Below are 24,764 nucleotides of genomic sequence, written 5' to 3' on the forward strand. Positions count from 1 at the left end.
CAAAACATTTTTGAGCTGTTAACCTTTGATTAAACTGTGCAGGTCTACGTACACGTCTAAATACAATTGCAAAAAAAGGTTTATTACGGTTTAAGGGTTTATAACATCAATGTTTAAAACTTTATAACCTAATTTGCCCATTTGGTTTCTCTGTGGTATTAATAGAGCTGTGGTATTGGTAATACCACGACCGTGCCGTCGTGTGGTTGTCAGTGGCATTGCGTATAGCTGCTAACGTGGTAAGTATGTGTCACTGCATCCTGCATTGTACCCGCCAACAGCAGCGTTCCAGTCTCACTACGCGGTCTGCTTCAATACTACACGGGCTTGTGGCTGTGCTATTCACTGCTAAAGATATGGAACCCAACGGGCTCACTCACCAAGTCGTCTAACCGCTTTTGAAGGAATACAATGTCCAATTTAAAGGACTCAAACTCTTACCCAGTCCCAGATGGCTATAGGGCTCTAAACACCAGTGAATTGCGGGAGCTTTTACAAAATGAAGACAAAATGGACCAGATCGTCCGACTCAATGAGAAGGTATTTGTGGTACTTCAAAGTCGCCAACTATCAAACTGGCACACACTTTTGGCTATTATTGGTCTGTTTGTTCTTTGTGCTTCATACATCATGTACCTAACCATTAAATTGTGCTGTGCTGATTTCTGTAGAGCGCAAAATCACTGCTTTCGTGCTTCATCCTATGGCACAAGATATAGGCAATGTGTAACGCGCTTTAGTACTATGGGTGCACTGCATGATCGTCTGCGTGGCGACCAATGGTTTGTAGAAAGCCCATCTAATATGCGGATATGAAACGGGATTCAAGTAATTGCCTTCGTTTTTGTTCATATTCGTCTACAATGTTTTTTCCTCCATACCAAACGTGTGCGGATATATCCGTCTTGTCCATTACAGGACAATACAATGAAAAGGCTCTTGTGCATGTCTCTCTCTCTCTCCCTCTCCCTCTCCCTCTCCCTCTCACAAACACACACACACACACACACACACACACACACACACACACACACACACACACACACACACACACACACACACACACATTTGAATGCGTACAGCCCTCCCTCTGTCTAATGTCTTTTCTTTCACCAAGAATGCTATTGATGATTGTTATGATACATTACTAGAATACTCAGTCTTTGTCCTATTTGGTCTTTAATGTTCAAACATTTCTCTTTTGGGAACATTGTGATTCATGATACATAGCCATATCTATGCCTAAACTCATCAGGTGAGGCATTCATTCTTGGACAAAGAGAAAATCGTTACTCATTTGGGACAGGGCACGTTTGTGTCCAATTCAGAGCGAGACATGACATTTGAAACCTGCCTCACTGCAGCAAGGAATGAATTAGAGAGATGCTGCCAAAGTGACTGCATCTCACCATAGGCCATGCAATTCCCCCATGGGAGTGGACTTGAATTACTCTGAGTTATGGTCCAGGGATTTCAGTAATGGTTTTAGGAGCTACCATCTCCATGTCCAAGATATTCTATCCAACATTTATTACATGCTGGTAATAAGCCAGTAATATGAAACTCTAGGTTGGTGGTAATGTTTATATAGGCTACATTCTATAAACAGCTTGTTTTAAATAAACATCAGTGGGGTGTTTGGGTGTGTCCCCATCCCATTGTCCTTCCAGCAGATACCATTAAAGTTTAATCTGTAGCCCACATATGCATGGTTGACTGTCATGTGACCATGTTGGTGGTGATTGAGCTCCACAGCCCTTGTGATCCACTGGAGAGCAGCGCTACAATTCATTAACACTCTGGGGTCTCCGAGGGCAACCATCCTGAAAGGGTTGTTAATGACACAATAAGATGGATGCCTGGGAGCAGCCCACATTCTGCTAGCTACTACTGGACATGGTGTGAGCTCCTAACAGGAGTTCCCAGCCTCCCGCTGGACAGAACTGTCATCATCTGCCGGCTCCATGGGATCTGACATGCGACTGTAAGCACTATAACTGGCTGAATTAAATTACAGTAATCTGGACACTGTCCCTGCTCCATTAGAATACACTCAGTGATTTCCTGAGCACCATAGCTCACCACAAATAGTACTGAAAAAGATTAATACACACATGTTTCTCCTTGGAAAAACCTAGCAGTTATTTGTTTTAACTGGAGGGAAACTGGCCCAGTTCATATTCTAAATCTTAACATTTCTCGTGTTGTCAGCTGCATGGTCTTTTTCTATGTGTGGACATTCAGGTAGAGTTCCAATATGATCAAATTGTAAACAATACAATTTCTTCTTTTCCATCACCATTGTATTTACAGTTCTTGCATTTCAAATGTTGGACCATAAAGGCCGCTTCAACAATGCATTTCAACTTGAGTGTGAGCACAGCACTAGACTTGGACTCCAAAGTGCTCCTCAAGTAGTTGTTTGTCAGTGATGGTAAACACTGTCAGCTTTGCTTTATAACCAGTACATCATCACAAGCGCACAGTCCCAGGGGCTCCTCAAACTCCCCACTTGGTAAACACGGATAGGAGCAGTCATAGCAGGAAATTGAGGCTCTGTTTCAATTCCTGTTTAGGGAAAAACATTGGCAATTATGAATAGCCACGGATAATGGGGATTTGGACTGAAATTAGCTGTATAGCGTCCTTGAAGTCACAGGAAATTCAGGGATAACAGTGGAGCTGCAGTGTCTCATACGCACAGAGCTCAATTTGACTCTGGGCCAAATGCTCCGGATTCCTCCTAACCTGGGGCCCTAATTGCCTTGAAAATGTTCATTATATAAACCACAAGTTTGAGAGAAATGCACAGTGCAACACTTGTGGAAAGACTGAAATAGTCCTGGGTTGAGGGAGACTGTTGAAAAACATCCTGAACTGAATCACACTTTAGCAATGTCACAGGAACTGTCTCTTGATAGAATCTTTTGAGCATTTCAGATGTGCTACAAAGATTTGTGCTCTCACTAAATTACTTTCAAACCACACAGTGTGGCATCATGGAAGTGACTTAAACCCTATAGACTTTGCAGTCTTGCCTGCTGTGATGTGACAATGCTCATATTTGAAGCTGCTCCCATGACAAGACCTAAGTATGCACAAAGAGGTGTGACAAGCTAGAGAGACAGGATACAAAAACTAGCAAAGCTCAGTTTAGAAAGTTTGAATGCATCTGGGTATTTTCAAATATGATCCCTACACCAACAATGAATAATATGCTAAACATTAAATATTTCATTCTCACTTAAAATGAATTCAGAGGCGGAATACTGAAAGCAAATATGCGAAAAACAACACGTCTTTTAAATGCTTGAATTTGTATTAACCTTTGAGCACATTTTAAAGTCCTAGTAATTCACAAAAGCATCAACAAGTACTTCAGAAAAATATAATCTTCTAGCCTGTTGGCTTTATTCTTGTCAAAGTAAGGAAACAATGAAATACTATGGAACATTTGATAAGCCCTTCAGTTCCCAACAAAGGGAAGTTCAGTAAGGAACAGCTCTGAGAGAAATGTTTGTGTAGTATCTTGGTTAACATCTGTGGAATGACCACCACATTTTTCCTGATTACTTTTGTCAACTTTCATACATTACTTTGAAGAGGGTCACCTGGTGTTCAATAAAATGGCAGACGAGATATTTCTCCGAGAAAATGTCGATGGAGCTCAGCATCAGATGTCCCTGGGCTGATGCAAACCCAGAAAGCTGGCTGAAACAAGATCACAGTCGCAGCTGTGATGTCCAGAGCAGTGATCAAATTAAAGCCATAGTATTTATTCCATCCCTGTCTTATGACTGAGATCAGCGGAAATCATATTTCAAGCCATCGCTCCTTCATTAGATTATGCATTTATCAAGTTGTATATCCTCCGCAGAGGATTGTTGGTCATTGAAACAGTCAATCAGAGACATGCAGGTCATTTGTATACAGTCAGTCTTTCAGTGGTCTCAAACATCTGCATGTCCTTACATACCCAAGTCTCTAGATGATTCAGAGGGAGAGAGCTGGGGCTGAGGCAGTTTGTGTTCTGACTGAGTAGGCCTCTTTATTCATTGGAGAAGGAGAGCCCCTTAAAAAAAGAAGATTTCTTAGACTTTTTGTTCTTTCCTCGATTTGATTAATAATTAAATAACTTAAATTAAAGCCCTTACTGGTACGTTGCACCGTCCCCTCTCCTTTCACCCCATTGTAGCTATCAGAAATACTTTGAAAGTGCTTTCTCAACCTTGAGGTCTGAGATGATTAGGGGTTTAAGTATCAAGGGGAAAAGAAATGTACTTTTGACCGGCAAATCCTCTATGATTATTACAGTGGTGTATCTAAAACATCTGAAATGTCCAGCCAGAGTCTTTCCACTGTTCTGGATTCCCAAGAGTGATGACACAGTTCTGAAGTTAGCCAAAGTTAGAAACCAGTCTTCTACAAGCTGAGTGAGAAGCTTTTAATTAGCAATTGATTATCACCCTGAGCCAGAAGTCTTATGGATGTAGGCATAGGCGTATTCCTCTTCCCAGATAAGGGCAGTTTGAAATGCTCTCCCATTCCCTTTATGTATGACTGCCTTCAATTAGTGTTTGAGTTTTATCTCAGCTTTCTATGCACTTTTAGCTTGCGGGAATGGAAACGCTCCTTTTGAGGAGGTGTGAGACATACAAAGCGTATTTGCTCAGAGACAACGATGATTGGATCAGTGGGTTTCTGGGTTGCTACGTTTGGGAGATGGCATTCGCTTTGGTTTCATGTTGCAATGTATTCAATGTAGTTTGAGTCCAGCAATTAGGTTTAAACTCTGAAGTTTAGAGAAGTGAAAGTATACTCAGTTACCTGGGAAATATAACAGTACAAGTTGTAGATATTATTTCTCCTTCCACATCCTCTGGCCGGAAAGGAAATCTCTTCTCTTCTTCTTGGCACTTTTTCTGTCTCAAGCAGTTTCAACAGGCCATGTTTGTTGTGTGTTTGTAGAAATCCTTTAATGAACATACATTCTCACATTCCTTTTGGCAAATGAATTTCAAATGGAGGAGCGCCCCATGGGGACATCCCAAACCATGTTTTGGTTTCAAAGTAGAATATCAAGTGAGGCAAAAATCTCATATTCATTGAACAAATAAATCATTAATCCTCAGTGTGCTTTTGGTGAGCTCAGCCAGAGTTAACAACATCCCTGAGATTTAAACAGCGAAATTGGCAGCAAACGAAAACCTCCCTGAACTCATCATCTTACTCAAGGCAAGGATGGAAAATAGTGAATCCCAATGAAGTCCTACACGCTCTTTTGGCCTCAGACAATTGGAGTTAACATTTGGGTTTGTGGTTTGCCGTCCTGTCTGTGTTATGTGAATGCCTTCCACGAGGGCATTGGTTGGAATTCCTCCTCAGCTCCATGACTGAAGTTCCCCCGGTGGTTCTCCAAGTCGTCTTGAAGGAGGCCTTTGTGTTGTTTTGGGAAAAAGATGGAGGGAGACACTGACGACAGGCCACAGAATCAGTTCATGATGCGACTGTGTTTCTCATCATGTCCACAGTGACTCACAGCAGAACCCACTGGACGCTCCATTAAACACCAGTCTCAACCACTGACTTAGGCTGGCCGTTTGAGAGGAATACTTCTCAATACAATTTAATTGTCCCTCAGTTTGGGAATTATTGCCATATATGGATGCAATGGTGCATACTAATATGCAGCATTGACTTAGTGTAATTGAAGCTGTAGCTTTGCAGAACTGTCACTATTAATTACTGGATGGTATATGATGTTTCTTGCTTGTGGTATGAAGATTGATGAAAGTATATCCAACAGCCTGACTTTGACGTTTACTTATTTTTTGTTTTACAATTTTAAAGGACTGATATGTGAAGTAAGCAAAATGTTAGCCCCTTAGTGCCAAGTCCCTGAATACAGCTAGCGTCTACGCCAAAGCCACAAGCACAGTCATGCTGTCCATGTGTAACTTGAGCAAGACTCCTGACCAGGAATTCAAAGGCTGCCAGAGGTGGAAAGTCACATTGGTTTGAGAATATCGCCTTCTTTTATTGATCTTGTTAAAAACATTTTGACTTAACCATCATATGAAATTTGATTTGTCTGGCTGAATCACTCCTCATATCAGGGTTAAGAGTAAGTGACCTCAGCTTTATTTAGTCTGATTGTCTTAAAACACTTGGACACTTCAGCCAATATGCTACATCTTTTGTTACAGAATTGGTTGTTCAGTAACATCTTGTGAAACATTAATATACACCATTGTTCCTCCTGTGTTTCTGACCCTCAACGACCCTGTTGTTTCTTTCAGTTTCGTACTTGTCATATAGTGACTAAGCCTTTAGCTGCTTACATGCTCAAACCCTATGAGACAAAATGTTCCAACAAGATACAATTCAAGCTCTGTGTGTTTGGGCATTTCCTGCAGAGAAGATAACTTTGAATGAGCGATGGTTTGATAAGTGTTTGATTTAACTATGAATTCTGTGAAGTTGGTATAGAGGCATATTTGTAAACATCTTGTTATTAAGAAGACCGTACATACAACAAGACATATCCCAAATACAAAGATGTACACACACGCCCACAGATTTTACTGTAATGGGACAGTGAAGCATTTTTTCTTCTTTTGGGTCTACACACTTCATTTGATGGTATTTGTGTACATATTGGTTTCACCATTCAGAAATTACAACAATTTTTATGCATAGTCCCCCTATTTTAGGGTACCCAAAAGCAATGGGACATAATCATTTGTGCAGGCATAAGAAAGCTGTCAATGTGTAGTGTTGATTCTAGGCTTTGGATTTGCTTTTGGAGTTTGCTATTGGTGTCTGTCAACATGAGGACCAAAGAGGTGTCAATTAAAGTCAAGGAAGCCATTATTAAATAAAAAAAAATCAGAAACATAGCCAAAACCTTAGGCTTGCCAAAACCAACAGTTTGGAACATCATTAAAAAGAAACAAAAGCACTGGTAAGCTCAGCAATCGCAAACAGGCTGGTAGGCCTATGGAAGACTTCCATAATATATGCCATTTAGCTGATGCTGTTATCCAAAGTGACTTACATTGCAGTGAGTGCATACATTTTTCAGTATATATGATCCCAGTGGGAATCAAACTCCTAACCTAAGCGTTGTTAGCGCCATGCTCTACCAACTGAGCCATAGAGGACCACTTCCACAGTGGATGACCAACGATTGCTCAGCATAATTAAGAAAAACCCCAAAACAACTGTCCTGCAGGTCAGGAACACTCTCCAGGTAGGCGTGAATGTGTCAGAGATTACCATCCACAGAATACATCACCAGCCGAACTACAGACGCTCACTGCAAGGTGCAAACCACTAGTTATGGATGTTCCCACTAGTTAGTTAAGGATGGTCAGGTTACAGTTTACTAAAAAGCCTGCAGAGGTCTGGAAAAGGGTATAGTGGACAGATAAGATGAATATTATTATGTATCAGAGTGACTGCAAGAGGAAAGTTTAGAGAAAAAAGGAACTGTCACAAGACTTTCTAACTTGTTTTAATTGATGATTGTAACTGCTGCCAAATGTATTCTGAATTGCACAGAAACGTCTTGTCTGTTCTAGTACAAGTAAATGCCTCAAAATTCATTGGATGGTGCTACATCATACAGTAAAACAATGACCCAAAATATACTGCCATAGCAACTAGTTTTTCAGGGCCAAAAAGTGGAAAAGTCTTGACTGGCCAACTCAATCTTCAGATTTAAATGCAATTGAACATGCATTTCATTTCCTGATGAAAAGATTTTAGGCAAAAAGATCTCAAAACAAACAGCAAAGATGGCTTGAATGGTGAAACCAATATGTACACAACTACCATGAAATAAAAGCTGAAAATCTGTACTTTAACCTAATATTAATTGTTTGATTTGATAAACTCAAAACGCTTGGTGTGTAGAGCCGAAAAAAAGAAAAAATGCTCTACTGTCACATTACTTATGCAGGGCACTGTAAATAAGTTTAAGTGACACATAAAATTCACACTGCTCTGATAACTTCAAACTCCATTACATGTTTGATGAGGGGTTGGCGCGCAAGGGACATAAGTCACATTGTTGGCCAACATTAGTATTAGCCTACATTATAGACAGCTCCTGATGATATATATCTAATGGCAAAATTATCTGACGGAAATCCTTAAGTGCATTGAAATATAGGGTAAAAACAAAGACCCCATTACAACACAATGGGTTCAGCTTCTTGGCATAAGTGTATTGGGCATAAGTGTATTGACAAGCCATTTAACTCTCACTGTCATCTTCACGCCTGTATTACTGGAGTACTATTACTAACATGGCACTGTACCAATATAGACTGTCATTGTTTCAGTTAATCTTTTCTTTGTGTGCTCTGAGCTGCACATCCCCAGAGCCTTGACTCCATGTTTGTGTCCAGTTTCAGGAGCTGCAGGTGGACAGAGAGACCCTACTGACCTCAAACCGGAGTTTGGCCGAGGAGAGCCTCGCCGGCCGACCCCGCCTCAACAACGGCAAACTCCAGCTGGCCAAGAAATATGGGGAGCTGGCCAATCTGGCAACCGCCTGCCGGGAAAAAAAGAGCCAACTTGGTGAGTCTGCATGCAAGAGAGACATGGGGAGAAAGGAAGAGGATGTCTCACATAGGATGTTAATGGAATAATACTGTCAGACATGAGTCGACAGAAGTCTGGATTAGAATTTATGGAAATATATCTTATTGTCTGACTGCGGTACGATCATAGATCAGAGAATTTGATTTTGATGAGATGTTGTAGCAAGCAATGTTTTGGCTTGTTATTAACATTCAAACAACCGCAGGGTGTGTGTGCTTTTGTGTCGGTGGATCCACATCACTGAGCAACACGGCTCCATAACAACACGCCCTAATGTCGGCTATGTTTAATTTATGAGACCACAGTGACCGGTGTCATGACCTCTGTGCGTGGATTGTTATTCCATATGACCGGCTTGCTGGGGTGGGTGAAATCTGCTGGCATGGTTTGTATTCAAACCCTGGTGTGAAGGGCGGAGGTGGCGGTGTAGCGGAGCTATCGTGTCCCTTGTGGTTGAGCTTGGTCCAAGAGATTCCCACCTGGTCGTTCCACCCTCCTTTCAACACCAGCCAAGAATAACCACTGGAGCATGGATGAAAGTTGGAGTAATTGTATATGTTTGCAGTGGCTCTCATTGTCTCGTCTCACATTTGCTATGAGACAAAAGGCCCTTACTGGAGCAGTCCTGCCGAGACTTGAGAGAGAAAGCGGAATTCAGAGTCTCACTTTCTTTTCTTAAACAGTAATCTCCGTTTGAACTCTCCTCGGACTATTTAACACCCAGGGCTTCGTGGGCTCTGAATGAATGATTTAGATTATGGAAATCGGAGAGAAAAAACCCTACAAAGTCAAGATTAGCTTTAAGACTCCCAGGTGCATCAATTTATGCAGTAGATACTGTATGAGGGCGAGCATTGAAATGAGATTGCAAAGGCCCCCAATTCTATCCCTGTCCACCATTCCCATACAACCTCAGCCAATGTTCCAGTATTAAAACCAGACAAGAAGATATGAATTATTTGTTGACTCTTACCCCCCTTCCTCTGCTCTCCCTCCCCAGCATTGTACAGTCCAAGTGGAGCTGCAAATCTATTTGAAAGGGCTTTTGTCTGCTGTTCACCCGCTTGCTGTTAGTTCAAAGACAAGGGCAAGTTTCACATGACTGTAGTGTAGAGAGAAGCCTCTGAAAGTCTCTGAAACAGGCCCACCCCTCAGGATGAGCTCTAGCCACTGCTAGTGTGCAAACTAGCTAATGGACATGGGAAAACTTGGGCACATCAACTGCCAGCAGGAAGCTGAACAGTTGTCAGGGGATTTGTGGGTGGAAAGGGGCTTTGTCTTTGCTTAGCAAAGTCATGCTGTTGACAGAGCCACCATAGAGCAGTACCAGTGGGTATAATGTGAGAGAGCTCACTTAAATGCTTTAGCAGGGCATCCATTCTGTAGAAGAAGTCTTGTAAGCCTCCTTCCTGAATCCTGAGCTTCATGGGGGAATTGCAGAAATGCCTTAAATTGGAGTGTTGAATTGAAAGCATGTGCTGAAAAGATTCACAGATCTTTCAATTAGTGAAATTGCCTTACTACTACTACTCTTTACATTCATCCATGTCGATTAGGGAATCTCAACAGCACCTGGTTTAAACTGACCTTGGTGAACATGCAGCATGTTTTTTGGAGCCAGTCTTCTAAACTCTTCTACAGCTTCAGCAGCTGTCCAATGATGGAAGGAGGGCGGAATGTTCACCTTCCTGTCACCACAAACATGCGCACACGTGCGCGCGCACACACACACACACACACACACACACACACACACACGCACACAGCACAGCACATGTGCTGTACCAGGGCTCCAGCTGCACCAGCAAAGCAGGATGGGTGGGAGTCCTTCCTTCCTCCACAAAACATCTGATTCTCATTTGGCCCAACAAGGGAAAGAAAGGTGAAAAAAGGAAGAATTCCTGAGGCAAGGAATTATAGAAGAGTTAGAATATGTTCTGGACTAAGGCAAACAGCTATTGAGTAATGCAGCTAGCTTAGTGACGGAGGATGTTGTTTTGGTATGTGGTCAAGGTTGCAGTGGTCCCCAGGTGGAATTGCAGCCTTGGACTGTTTGGAAGTTTTACTGTGTCTAATCAACTTCTCACCCAGCCTCCAGTTTGTATTCTCCTAAGTTTGTTCCCACTGTAGCTAATTAGTAGTATTGACTTCCAAGTTTTGAAATGCACTGTACTTGCTTCAAATAACTGTCAGAAGCACAGACGCCTATTTGTGGGATTCAAAATACCCAGAAGGTGAATACAGCGATTCCCTCTGAGATCTGAGATTTTGTTTGTGCAAGTTTCGGCTATAACTTTTGACACAAAGTTGGCAAGAAAGCCACAGTAGGTTTTTTGTGTGTGTCTCTTAAGACGGCTTGTATTTCTGACGTCACCTTCCCCCTTTTGGAACACACATAAAGAAACTTGTGGTCGATGTTTCCGCCCACGTTGAATGCATTCACTCACAAATTGGACTGCTAATGCAGCCCCCCTCAGTTTCCAACATGGGCTCTCTCTCTTCAGATTTTTCAGCATGGCTTGAGAAACCATCCGAAACCATTACAATGAAAGGACAGGGGGTTCCCAGAATGTAAACATGAAAAGAAGCTCCTTAGAGAAACTAAAGTCTACTTCTTAGAGACCATACAGCATGAGGCATTGAATGGCCATGAGGCATTGAAGCCAACCACTTATACAAGGGTGTGCGATCATCAGTAACTTAAGTCTCAGTTTCATTCTAGTATTTGTATTGGCAGGGGTAGTTATCAAAGTTGGGTTAGATTTATATCAGTTTCATTGTATTTGTAATATCTTTGATGTGATATTGTAACACCGCCTCTCTTCTATTAATAATTTAGGTCATCCTATGCAATATTTCAGCATGGGAAAGCACTGCCCAAGATGTGAAGAGTCTATCAGCATGCATTAAGCTAAAGAGTGTCAGGGAGTGTGACACACTCTGTAGCGTACATGTGTGAGAGTCATCTATGCTGCCTGAGAAGACCTTCAGTGGTCTGAATTAGTGCAGCTATTCCAGCATACAGTTTTGTGTCAAAGCCACTATGTACAGTACACTATACAGTATATTCATCCCATGAGTAGGATTGGGCCCATATTTCTGAAAGTTGTGTTGTTCTTTTACAGATAAATATTTTGTAAAAGTGCTTAAAGCGGAATTTTAATCAAAAAGCTTTGGAGGAGAATATGTAAAGGAGGAATTTAGATCTTATCCTCCAATGCGTGTTCAATAGGAAATGAGTGGAGGACGGAGGAGAGGACGTAAGGAATCGTGCTCTTAACAATTGAGAAAAGGCTAGAATCTCATAGATATCCTAATAAGATATCCGAAATACTTAATGTAATAGTCTCATGATGATGCGTTTTGACCCAAAATGCATTACTATGAGACTATTCCAGGAAGTAAATCTGAGCTCACAACTAGGATATCTATGAGGTTTGTATGCACAAAGTAATTCTATTTTGGGACTATATCAGTGGTGGGCTGATGAGAAATACATGTATGTAAAAAAAGGTTTTTGAGTAAAATTCTGTTTTAAAACTACAGATATGTGCATAACTACAAGTGCAGTGTCCTGCTGTTTTTGCAAGGCAAAGCACATCTGTTGGTGAAAATATGTTTTTTGTTTCACCTGAGTATTTACAACACCAGCTATGCACTATGCGCTGCAGTTCAGTCATTTTTGCTCACTCTGGCTCTACACCATACTTCAGCAATGAACCATATTATCATGATATTTTCTGTAATTTTGTCAAAAAGAAACATTTACAGTATATCGCCCAACCCTTTCCCATGAGCGGTTTAGTGCTGTTGGGTGAAGTGTCATATTAATGTAGGGTTTACTATTTTTAGACTTGTTTTTTTAGTCATTGTTCTGTAGAGCAGGAGATTGTCAATTTCAATTACTAAAATGTCAATTTCTAAACTGAGAATAAAGTGATTATATGTTTTCGGAGGTAGTACATCTTGTTGATAGTGTGTTTTTGCTTTTATAAGCATGGATTTCTGTTCAACTTGTGAAATGGCGAAATAGCTTGCTTCAAAAACATTGGTAAGCAGGCAATATATATGAATGTACACCCTGTAAAGAGATACTATTGTATATCTGAATTGTCAATAGTGGAGTTTTTTTAAGTACAGTTTGTGCTCTGCTGCCTCGAATGCTTCCATTAAAGTAGCCTAGCGTGTCCAGTTGCAGCTGTACAGTACAGTAATCACTACATAATGAAGATTTGCATGTAAATGTTTGCAAGTCTAAAAATAGTGAATCATTCCTTTAATAAACATCCACATATATTTAACCCTCTTGGCCTGTCTTATCTTTAGTGCAAAACACAGGCCACCTTGTTTTCACTTGTATTCAACTTTGTTCAAATGTTAGCAATGACCTATTTCTGGAGTGTTTCTTCCATTGCCCACTCAAATCAGTCTAAAGAGCCAAATCTTCATAGTATTGTGAAATAGTGCTTATGATGCATAGTTTGCTCGATGTCTGATATTATGGTTCCCTGTAAGAAGAAGAAAACTAAATGCCCAACATACAGTTACATGATAAAGTGGTTAGCTGTTAAAGAACACATACTGTAGGAAGTTATCTGTAGACAGAATCCTCTAGCCTGCAGGTGTAATCTATCTTGCTGGATTTTGTCTTAGAATTCTCCACATGTTATTTATAGCTAGTGTGGAGAAACAGTTTCTGCTGTTAGCAGCTGAGGACACTGACAGATGCTAACGTTGTTGCTGTTGTCAGTTTGTGGTAAAACTGAAGCCACAGAGGACATGCTACTCTCTAAACTCGCCAGCCAAAGCACCGTGCTCTAGCTTCACTCATTGTCTGTTTGGATTGGAGGAGAGAGCTGAGTAACCTGTCTGCATATATCACTATGCTGGTGTGCATTTCTCTGCCTCATCTGCCAGCTTTTTGGGAAGACTCTTGACCGACCTTGTCAGGGCGGCAGAGCAGGTGTCAGTGCACTGTCTCACTGTAATAAGAGCTTTAAATGTGGAAGAGACAGGATGACACATTCAGGAAACGTCAGTGTGTGAGAAGCCAATCAAGCTCATTTTATCTTCCAGAGTCAAGAGAGTCAGCAGCAGCCAGTGGTATTTATCTCCACTGAGCAAAGAGAACACACACTGTTATGACAGGAAGTGTGTGTGTGTGTGTGTGTGTGTGTGTGTGTGTGTGTGCGCGCGCGTGTGTGTGCGCGTGTGTGCGTGCATGTGAGGGGGAGGGGGATGAGGCTTTCGTTACGCTGTTTGAAGTGATCTCGAAGCTTGCATGCTTTGTCTTTTTCTTCCTGACCTGAATTGTGGGAGAAGAAGACATGTTGGGGTTTGTAGGCGTATAGTCCAGGCCAGGGTCCTGCAGGGCTATCATTTACCACTGACCCACTGGCTCATGTCCAAGGCCTGAATATTCCAAGCCTTGCCAGGCCCCATCTGTGATCCTACAGGTATGACCTACTTGCGTGGTAGCAGCAGAAAGCTAGCATGTTAACGGGCATGTTAACTACCACGTTAAGCAGCTGTCTTCACATGAATTCCCATGGTCATTTGATAGGTACACTGCCATCTGAAAATATGACATTCCTTTGGACACATGGCCTTTCGTTAGTCTAGCTGCAATGCTGCAGGCATACCAGTCAGTAGGAACAATATCTAATAGCCAGTGAAAATAGGCAATGTCTACAACTGTCACGCCTGAGGGTGCTGTTCTGGTGACTCTGGTGCCCTCCTCTGGTGGTCCGGTGCCAGTGCCGGCTCATCACCATTCATTCCGGTCACCTGTATTTTCCTGCCCTGTGTTGAGTATATATAGCCTTTTGTTCTCCTGTGTCCTTGTCGGCGATCCTCCCTGTCCTAGCGTAAGTGTATCCTGCCTGCCTGCCAGTCTGTGTCTGTATCATTTAGTTGTTTACCCCGTTGCCATATACTTGTTGGCCCGTTATTATTATTTCTTAGTTCAACGTTTTCTCCACTTGTTAAGTGTGTACCTCAGTTTATTTTTACCCTTTATTCCAGTATATGCCTTTGTATCCTGCGCAAATCCTCTCATTAAAGAGCATCTTTATTTTTTGCTATATCTGTCATCCTGAGTATCCATCCGCACTTGGGTCCATCCTACCAATACCTTAACAAACAACAGTTCAATGGTGCAATGTCTTTCTTTAGGCTAGCTCAGATGCCATACTGCACCCCATAATAATCTCTTAATAATGTTACCCAAAGAAATGTTTTTTTTATTTAATCCTTTTAAAGGATTTTAACAAATTATATAGTTCTCCAGGTCGTAAAATGCCCTGCTATAATTGATACTCATAGTTCATGAACAGTTCAACCCATTGTATTATAGACATATTACCGAATTTGAGCAGATTCTGTTGCAGGTGAACCTGTAATATTCTGAGCGTATTCCCTAGAAATGATAAGATTAACATTAATTCTATGGTTCCACCCGGGAGACCTACATTTTGTAGTGCTAATGCTTTCCTTTGCACATGTGTACAATACATATTTATTACATGTTTTTTCACATTACATGCATCTCTGCCATTACTTGTTACAATAGCCCTACTAGTGAATATCAGCAGTTTGAGATAGGCTCGCGAAAATAAACGTTGATATGGGTGCCATTTTTTTTGCAAAATCAACAGCATCTATGCTTTGTTATTCAATATATTGCACTCGGTTTTTGTGAGAATTATTCATGTACTTCAATAACTTGGATTATCTTTAATTTATGCTAAAGTGTCTGTAACATGCAAATTGTTTTTGTTTTCTTGATGCATAACATCATTCTTACTCTCCTACAACTGCATACATGATTTCAACCACTAACCATTAATCTAGTCCTAACCCTAACCATTAACCTAGTCCTAACCCTAACCGTTAACCTCGCCCTAACCCTAACCCTAACAATTAACCTAGTCCTTACCCTAGTCCTAAAAAAGAAACTCAGCAACATCTAAACTTAACCAATTTCAATGAAGACACTGATGGGTATACATTCTGGGAAAGTAAGATTGCATCATTGTAGCTCAAGAACACAGTTCCACATTCTTCCACATACGTGTTATGGCCGACATTCATAATGGATACCAAATACAGAATCGTTCTTGCCTGTAGCCTAGATCTGTGATATTGTTTATGAGTGCCTCCGGTCGCTGGCACTGCTCACCAAACCGAATGCTTGGTGCTTCAAACCCTGCAATGCTTTTATGTGTTGACTGACTATGTCTCTACAAATGCTGTAGCAGCATCTTCTACATTACCATGTCTCCTTTTCTTATAACAGTGTGAAGAAGACACTGTGTGGGTGTCAGACAGACTGTGTGCTGGCCCTGGTTATGTTGCCCTTCTTCCCACTGGTGCTACTGTGCTTGCACCTAGCCTGATAGCCTTTAGGGCTGCCCCAACCCCCTTGTAGGTCACATGCAGCTGCTCCCGAAGTGTTTGTTATGTTGTCTGTCACCTCCCATTACACCCCCCAACATCTGGAGCATGGGGTCATGCGCATGGCATGCCTCGCCTTTCTCCTTCATGCATGCTTGGTTCTCACGCATTCGGAGGTACATGTCCACACAGTGGTTGCCAGAGCTTTCATGTTGTTTTGGATTATTCATGTGCAGACGATGGAGAGATATGAACTGGAACATGCAGCATTGAGGTTGAGCTTGTTGGAACGTTCGTATGATTTCTTTTGTTTTTCTGACTCCATTGCCTGTGGTGCTCTGCATAAATCATGATGCTAAAACAAATTAGCATAGGCCCACTGTTGTGACAAGTTGGGCCATTAAAAAATCTTGTTAAACTACTGAAACTGGTGAAAACATCACTAATTTGACTGGACAAACAAGGACAATTAGCCGTTATGCATTTGTTGAATATGTATTTGCCACTGCTGTTCAGATTGCCCATGCAAACTGTCCATATTGGCCCCGTCTGTCCAGATATTTAGGTGGGGGCTTCCCTTAGTGGAACAGGAATATAGTGTCATCACCATGACCTCTCTTTGCTCCAAACTATTAGCTGGCCAACTTTTGACCGAAGCTATACTCATTGCCCCACGGTCGTAAACAAATGTGGTCATGTCAGCATGATGACATGTTTCCATAGAAACAGTAAAGCTTCACTTCAAGGGACATGGCCCCCTTTTCCGTCAGCTGGGGTTGAGCTAATAGAATGTGATTGCCTTCTTCCACTGCCCCCAGGCCTACCAATGACACTGCAAATATGATTCAATGGAACTGGAGCCGAGCTGTGTGTGGAAACCACTCTCACGCCAGAGCTTTTTCTTCAGCTGAGCAAATCTCTGAAATGTTTGCTCACAGGCAACATTTACAGATCATCAGCTCCTCTCACCGAGCCCAAAAAAATTTCCCTCTCCCCACCTCGCAAATACACTTACCCCCTAAAGGTGTTTTTGAAATGATTTAATATCCACAGGTCTCTCAGTGACAGAACCGCCTCTGTCTTTCTTGAGGTAGTGATAAGTCACTCTGTTCATAAACTGTGTTTCCGTAACGGCTTTACTCTGTCATTGTCACTCTCTGTGAGTCACTGATGTTTCTTTGTCCTTGCAGAGGCCCACACACAGAAGCATAGCCTTCAGACGGCACAGAATCTCCTCCAGGAAGAGGTGGCGCGTGCTGAGGAACAGTCTGAGGTAAAGCCCAAAGCCTGTGTATTGTTTGGTCTTAGCATAAAACCACTGAGTGCCTTCTCTGCATTGTCAGCAGAACTGTGGATTTCCAAGAAAAGTTTCCAGTCCAGTCGACAGCCAAGCCTCTTTTGTGCATTGAGCTCTCTAGCAAAATCGGACACATTGATGTGTGTTTCGAGGAATAGTCTGTGAATCTTCATATGTCGACCTACTTTAGTATTCAAGCCTGCGGCTGTTAGCGTCCACTTTTGCGAACTGAGATAGATAGAATTTGATGGAAGTGACAGAGAGCATTCGCATATTTAGATAGCACTTTAATTCACTGTACTTTTTTCACTGAAATACTGTAACACAGTATCAGCTAAGACATTGTGTGGTAACAATGGGTACTTCCTGTTACTTATTACTTATGTTGTTATTGTATATAACTGTTTTGTCTATAACTGTTCTGTACTCTATCATTTGTTTTATGTGGCCCCAGGAAGAGTAGCTGCTGCATGTGCTAATGGGGATCCTGATAAACCAAACTAAACTTCAAATAATTCAACACACTTGGTAACTACCTGGTACCAAATGGTATTTTACCATTTGTTATTACCATTTTACCATTTACTTTCTGACTAGATACCTAATAATTTCTGTAGAATAAAATAAAGTGCTATCAACATGTCTTTCATTATCCTACTACAGAACATCTTGAGAGAGAACATCTGCCCACATTTTTGTGTTTATCTTATACTATATAGATGTGCTAGACTAGAGCCAGCTCTTTGAAATGGTTAAAAAAAATCCATACCAGGGGTGATGACCCCTGCGTTTTTCACAATTTTTCAGCAAGGCTGAGCAATCACGTAATCAATGTTCAAATCAATCGGCGGCCAATGCATTCGAATGAGGGACAACAAGGAAGGCACAATGGAGCAGAAGTCATCTGGCAGCAGCAGCAGGCAGCCCTTATTGGGCTCTCTCCAGAGTGGAAAGCCTCCCCCCAACCCCCACAGCCTATATGTTCACATCGCCCACACATTTCATTAGTAACACTCTGCATTCCGCACAGTCTGCTGCTCAAGGGGTCTTTACCATGAGCTATATGCAAAGAACTCCCCTGTAATACCTAATCTGAGCATGTATCGTATTCCACTTCAACATGTGAGCAAACCCCCAGAGGGACAGATAATACTGATCAAGGTAAACAGCGTTGGGAAATATAAGGCTCAAGAACTGACATGGTCAGATGAATTTATGGAGAGATATACTTTTGTTTTGTAGCGTGTACTTACATTTGCATACATTTGTATATATGTTCAGCTACTTTTTGAATATGCATGCAGACTGTCATGGTTTACTGAACAATTAAACTGCCTCATTAACTAAAAGCTGCAACTTAACCTTGATATAATTACATTCAGTTCCTTTGTACTAATTAAGATATTCCTTCCTGAGATATTCTTGCCTTTATGTCACAAGTTACAATCCTGACACACATACATTTAACCACTTATTTTATCAGCCCTATTTGTTGTCCAGTGAGAAATACATGGTGCTATATATTTATTGAGCTTCATTCATTCACAAGTGGTCCTTGTAAACTGTCATTTCACAAACCATTTAACTACTGTAGGTGAGCAAATATATATCCACAGACAGACTAGGGTTCTATACAGCACAATCCCATGATGATAAAATTAATACCACAGACTACCCATTTCCCACTATCCCACCTCTCCTACTGTGGTATAGAGACTTTGATTTATCCATGCAAGGCTGTCTGGCTGTGCAGCCATAAATAAACAGTGCTCCCTCCACCTTACACACAGCCCTGATCAATAGCTCCATGCCTCAAAGTCGTTAGAGCTGCAGTCCACTGATTGATTCGGTAACAGAACCACGCTGAGCAACGGCTCTCAGCAGGTGCTGAAAAAACTCAGGTCCCTCGAAAATAGACGACACCTTGGCCCATTTGTTTATTAGCTGGATTCATGCAATCAATTTTGCTAACGTTTTGGCAGTTAAGATAGGTCCCTTTTGTGCGTTCTAGCCTTGTGACACCTCTTGATTTTTATGTATCACCACCATTCATATCTTTTGCGGCTCCCTGTTGAAGCTGGCAGATTGCAGTCCCTCAGGCCAAAAGGTAATATCATGGAGGGTTGTGTCATGCTGTCTACAGCTGGGAACTGTGATGCATGAAATACTGTCCTAGGCAATTATATTGGTACTGTGGGGACCATTGTACTACTCAGATATGCAAGAGACAGAGCAAAGACCTTAACCCTTTTTGTGCGTGCAGCCAGTGTCTACCCCGTTAATTGAGTTGTTCCCTTTGGCGATGCTCAAGGAGAGGTTTGGGGAGGTGGGCTGTGTAGACGAGACTGTCATCAATTATTCACTCCCCCCCCATACTGGGCCAGACAGGGTCTACCACCTGCCCCCTATGACTGGGGGGCAGCACGGTTAGTCAGACTGTTATTTTAGGTCTACTCCAGTGCAAATGTAGCTGTACCACCATCTTGGACTATGTAAAACAAGTGTACAGTAAACATGTTGTCCCCCACAAATGATGTAGCTCCCCTCTATAAAAGGAGAGTGATGGAAAAACCTGTGAATGAAGTAAGACGTTTATTCATAAACTTTTTACATGACACTGCGGTCTGTGTTATACAGTGCTGTGTCCTCGTTGCACAAAGGGAAGGCTTTTCTCTTGGTGCCTACAGCTTCTGTGACCAAACAGAAATATAATTTGGGAGCCATTAGGCTACTATCGTACTAACTCTTACTGATATATGACACCTTTACTTCAAACACAAATTTACACAGCCAATATTTCCATCAGTCTTGCTTCTTACAGCTTTGTGTTGACGTCTCAAAATATTAACCCCAAATTTCTTAGCAAAAACTAAATATGTGCACAGGCAAATTATGTGGTCACAAATGCGACTGGCTATAAACCAAGGCTACACAAGTGGTTTCTGTATTGATATAAGCCAAGTTTCGGTATTAAAGTATGCTGCATAACAGACTTCCCTCACAAAATATTATTCCCAAATTTGTTAGGCCAACAGCTCCATTCGTATTATAAAAAAAAAATAGAGCTGAGATTTTCTTTTGCGCCAATCTCCCGAATGCCTGGCTTTTTCAGAGCTGAGCAGAGTTGGAAAAGGTTCAACTTTTGATTAAAAGCTGCACCCATCAATGTCATTTTTACACCAGCCGACTAATCAGGTTAAAGGAGGGGCGGGACAAACACAAATTTCACAACAAGATGGCGGCCACTTCAATTGAAAATTAGGATGTCTTCCACTACACGTCACCTTGAAACTCATAAACAATGTCTATGGCAAGATGCATCTTTCTCCGTAGTTTCGTTAAAATTGGGCCAATGTCCCGTCTGTATGGCAAGACCCATCATTCATCAAAATTGTCCCAGTGGTATCAGAGAAAAAGCTTGTGACATACGAACAGACAGATATCATTTCATAGCTCCCTCTCCGATTTCATTGGTGGGGAACAATAAACTGTCTTGCAGTGAAATAAATGCTCTAACACTTAAATTGTGTCAAAGTTCAAGGAACAAAACAAACAAACAAACAAAACAAGTCAATGTGACATCCCCGTTTACATGCAGAGAGGTCTGTTTGAACTGTTCCCAGAGGTTGGGAATCCTTTTGTTTGACTTCCTGTCTTCTGATACTTGTTTATTTGTCTGCCTCGCTGCACAGGACCTCCTTGAGAAGTTCATGGAAGGGAACATGCCCCTGGATGGGTTCCTCGACTCCTTCCAGAGCTTCAGGAAGGCGTACCACATCCGCCGGGCTCAGGCCGAGAAAATCCAGGAGCTCAACCGAACCAAACGGCAACTGAGCAAACCCAAAAAGCCAGAGGAGCGGGAGGACAAGGAGCTGGAGGTGAAGAGGGACGAACACCAAGTGCCCCAGCGGCCCAATGGCTTCGTGGCTCAGGGACCTCCCAGGGTCTTCCAGCTCCGCTACGGCCTCACCCCCGCCATCCTGCTTCCCCACTTCCCCCTGCCTCCCCCCTCCTCCACTTCCCCTTCCGCCCCCACCTTCACCAGTCTACCTCCGTTGGACTCCCAGCTGGGCCAGCATCACCACATCCTGAGTCCCAGCGCCCCACTCTCTGGACACGGACAGCCCGTGGGCCTAAGGCTCATTGGACAGTTACCCGGTGGCTGGCCGTCCAGACCAATGCGTTTACAGCAGCTCTACAGGCCCAGCCCTCACCAGCCTGAGCCTCCATACCGATAACCTCTGGGGTAGAGCTCTTCCAGGCATGGAACCAAACAGTGTCTACCAGACTCATGCACGCAAAGACGGCTTCCAAGCCTTTGTGGAATTGATCTGAAACATACGTTCGCCATCCATGACATAAAATGTTAACATACCTAAAAAGGGAGATAACAGGAAGCCATAATGCAACGCGTAAGTGTAGCTGAGCGCAAGAGAGTGGATGAAAAGAGAAACAGAACGTGGTCTTTATTGTTGTTAGTTTTTTCTTTTTTTTCTTTGAATGTTACACTGTCAGGGCGTCACAGGGTTGTGAAGCACAGCTATGATGTGGAAATATCTCAAATGGACTGGTGTCTTCAGTTTGTCATAAAGGACCCCATTGTCCATTCTTCATACAACTGAGAACTGCAAGGCCTTTGAAGAGGCCTCGTGTCATGTTGCTGATGATCAATAAAAGTCCAAATCATGGTGTTTATTATGAACCTAAAACCCTGTTGTTCCTCATTTCATTGTTCGGTCCAAGCCATGCAGTGATGTTTATGCAGCTTTGGAACCTTTTCCAAGCCATCTTCCTGATGTACAAACATAAGAAAATCACAACACATAGTTGAACAAAGAACACTAAATACACAGTGTTTATGCAGCTTTCCCCTTTCAAATGAACATTTAGAGCAGATGGTCTAATATTTATTATTCATACAGCTGGTAAATTTACACTGGCAAACATGACTGTTTGCAAAGGTTTTGCAAAAATGGTGTTGTCACAAGTATTTTTTATATTCATTAATAATATCTCTGAGTCTAGATATGTGGGAACACAGTTATACTGTTATCTTTGGGGCAGCTTCTGAATAGGGGTATATTTTCTAAAGGGTCACCAGGTTTCTCAGCCGAAGTTGATTACCGTCACACGTAAAGCTAGGAGAGCGCCCAAAACTTGGTGTTTGTTATTTCACAAACAATGTTGAAGCTCACAGCAGTGAAAGATTTACTTATTTATGGAAATCCTATTTTAAATGTCTGGCTTCAAAGACGTTTGTTTACTCTGATAAATGAGAGGCTGTTTTTCTTTCAGGGCAGCTGAAATGTTTTTATTTCTCCTCTCCGATTGAGTAGGGAAGCGTGTAAATGTAATCCCTGTGAGAAAGCCAGTGTTTGCATGCTGATCTGAGACAGCACATACTGTCATGATTTAATATATAGACAGTACATACTGTTATGATTTAATATATAGACAGTACATACTGTCATGATTTAATATATAGACAGCACATACTGTTATGATTTAATATATGTTTAACCTCTCATCTTCCTCTCTATCAGTCCACCATACAACTTCTAGGATATACAGGGCATTCGGACCTCTTAACTTTTTCCACATTTTGTTATGTTACAGCCTTATTTTAAAATGGATTAAATTAATTAATAAGGTCCCACAGTTGACAGTGCATGTCAGAGTAAAAACCAGGCCATGAAGTCGAAGAATTGTCCGTAGACCTCCCAGACAGGATTGTGTCAAGGTACAGATCTGGGGAAGGGTACAAAAAAATGTCTGCAGTATAGAAGGTTCCCTTCTATACTGCAAGAACACAGTAGCCTCCATCATTCTTAAATGGAAGAAGTTTGGAACCACCAAGACTCTTCCTAGAGTTGGCTGCCCAGCCAAACTGAGCAATAGGGGGAGAAGGGCCATCGTCAGGGAGGTGACCAAGAACCCAATGGTCACTCTGACAGAGCTCCAGAGTTCCTCTGTGGAGATGGGAGAACCTTCCAGAAAGACAACCTCTGCAGCACTCCACCAATCAGGCCTTTATTGTAGAGTGGCCAGACGGAAGCCAAACCTCAGTAAAAAGCACATGACAGCCCGTTTGGAGTTTGCCAAGGCACCTAAAGGATTCTCAGACCATGAGAAACAAGATTCTCTGGTCTGATGAAACCAAGATTGAATTCTTCGGCCTGAATGCCAAGCGTCATGTTTGGAGGAAACCAGGCAACGCTCATCACCTGGCCAATACCATCCCTACGGTGAAGCATGGAGGTGGCAGCATCATGCTGTGGGGATGTTTTACGACGGCAGGGACTGGGAGACTAGTCAGGGTTGAGGGAAAGATGAACGGAGCAAAGTACAGAGAGATCCTTCATGAAAACCTGCTCCAGAGTGCTCAGGACCTCAGACTGGGGCAAAGGTTCACCTTCCAACAGGACAACGACCCTAAGCACACAGTCAAGACAACGCAGGAGTGGCTTCGGGACAAGTCTCTGAATGTCCTTGAGTGGCCCAGCCAGAGCCCGGACTTCAACCCTGAAGAGACCTGAAAATAGCTGTGCACCGAAACTCCCCATCCAACCTGACAGAGCTTGAGAGGATCTGCAGAGAAGAATGGGAGAAACTCCCCAAATACAGGTGCCAAGCTTGTAGTGTCATTCCTTTGAGACTTGAGGCTGTAATCGCTGCCAAAGGTGCTTCAACAAAGTACTGAGTAAAGGGTCTGAATACTTATGTAAATATGATATTTCAGTTTTTTATTTTGAATAAATTAGCAAAAAGAAAAACCTGTTTTGGCTTTGTCATTATGGGGTATCGTGTGTAGATTGATAAGAGAAAAAAATAATAATTTAATCAATTTTAGAATAAGGCTGTAACATAACAAAATGTGGAAAAAGTTAAGGGGTCTGAATACTTTCCGAATGCACTGATAAATAGGATAATTGGTCTGGTCAATAGATATAGGACAATAGGTAATTAACATGGTAAATGTCCTGGTTTTGCAGTTCAAATCTTTATTGTGCTACATTTACTGAAATAAAATCGTATTTTTTTCTTCTCAATGACGTGATAAGCATTACATAAATTGGTGTGAGAACTATAGTATGAGAGAACGAAAGCAAAATCTCAGCTTGAAAAGGTTAATTTGTCGGTTGGCACAGGAGTCTCCTTGTGACAAGTTAGGCCTCCAACCAAATGAAACACCTCGCTTGACTGCGATAGCAACAGATTCTCAAGGTCAATCTAAGTACACAGAAGGTGTTGGACCCTGTGGCAGCAAGGTGAGTGTGAACTTGATCAGACTTGATCAGAACTTGATCAGCTCAGTTCTTGTGCCCTCCCGGAGGAGACTCCTGCCAGGGCATGCCAGAAAGAGAGAGAGAGAGAGAGAGAGAGAGAGAGAGAGAGAGACTGGGGTCACAAACAAGGAAGTCATTCCCCCCGTGCCTTCAATCTTTTATTATGACAGTGAGAT

The 24,764-nt window shown here is 42.1% G+C and overlaps 1 protein-coding gene across 1 annotated transcript; it reads left to right on the plus strand.

Moving 5' to 3' along the window:
- Nucleotides 1–299: 299 nt before the first annotated feature.
- Nucleotides 300–22,005, plus strand: vps37d (VPS37D subunit of ESCRT-I). Its single transcript, XM_083685667.1, has 4 exons — nt 300–540; nt 8,415–8,586; nt 17,196–17,278; nt 20,995–22,005. The coding sequence occupies exons 1-4, from the start codon at nt 412–414 to the stop codon at nt 21,538–21,540; spliced, it is 930 nt and encodes a 309-aa protein (XP_083541793.1). The 5' UTR covers nt 300–411; the 3' UTR covers nt 21,541–22,005.
- Nucleotides 22,006–24,764: the final 2,759 nt, after the last annotated feature.

The sequence above is a fragment of the Argentina silus genome (assembly GCF_951799395.1).
Source record: "Argentina silus genome assembly, chromosome: 2".
Lineage (NCBI taxonomy): Eukaryota > Metazoa > Chordata > Actinopteri > Argentiniformes > Argentinidae > Argentina > Argentina silus.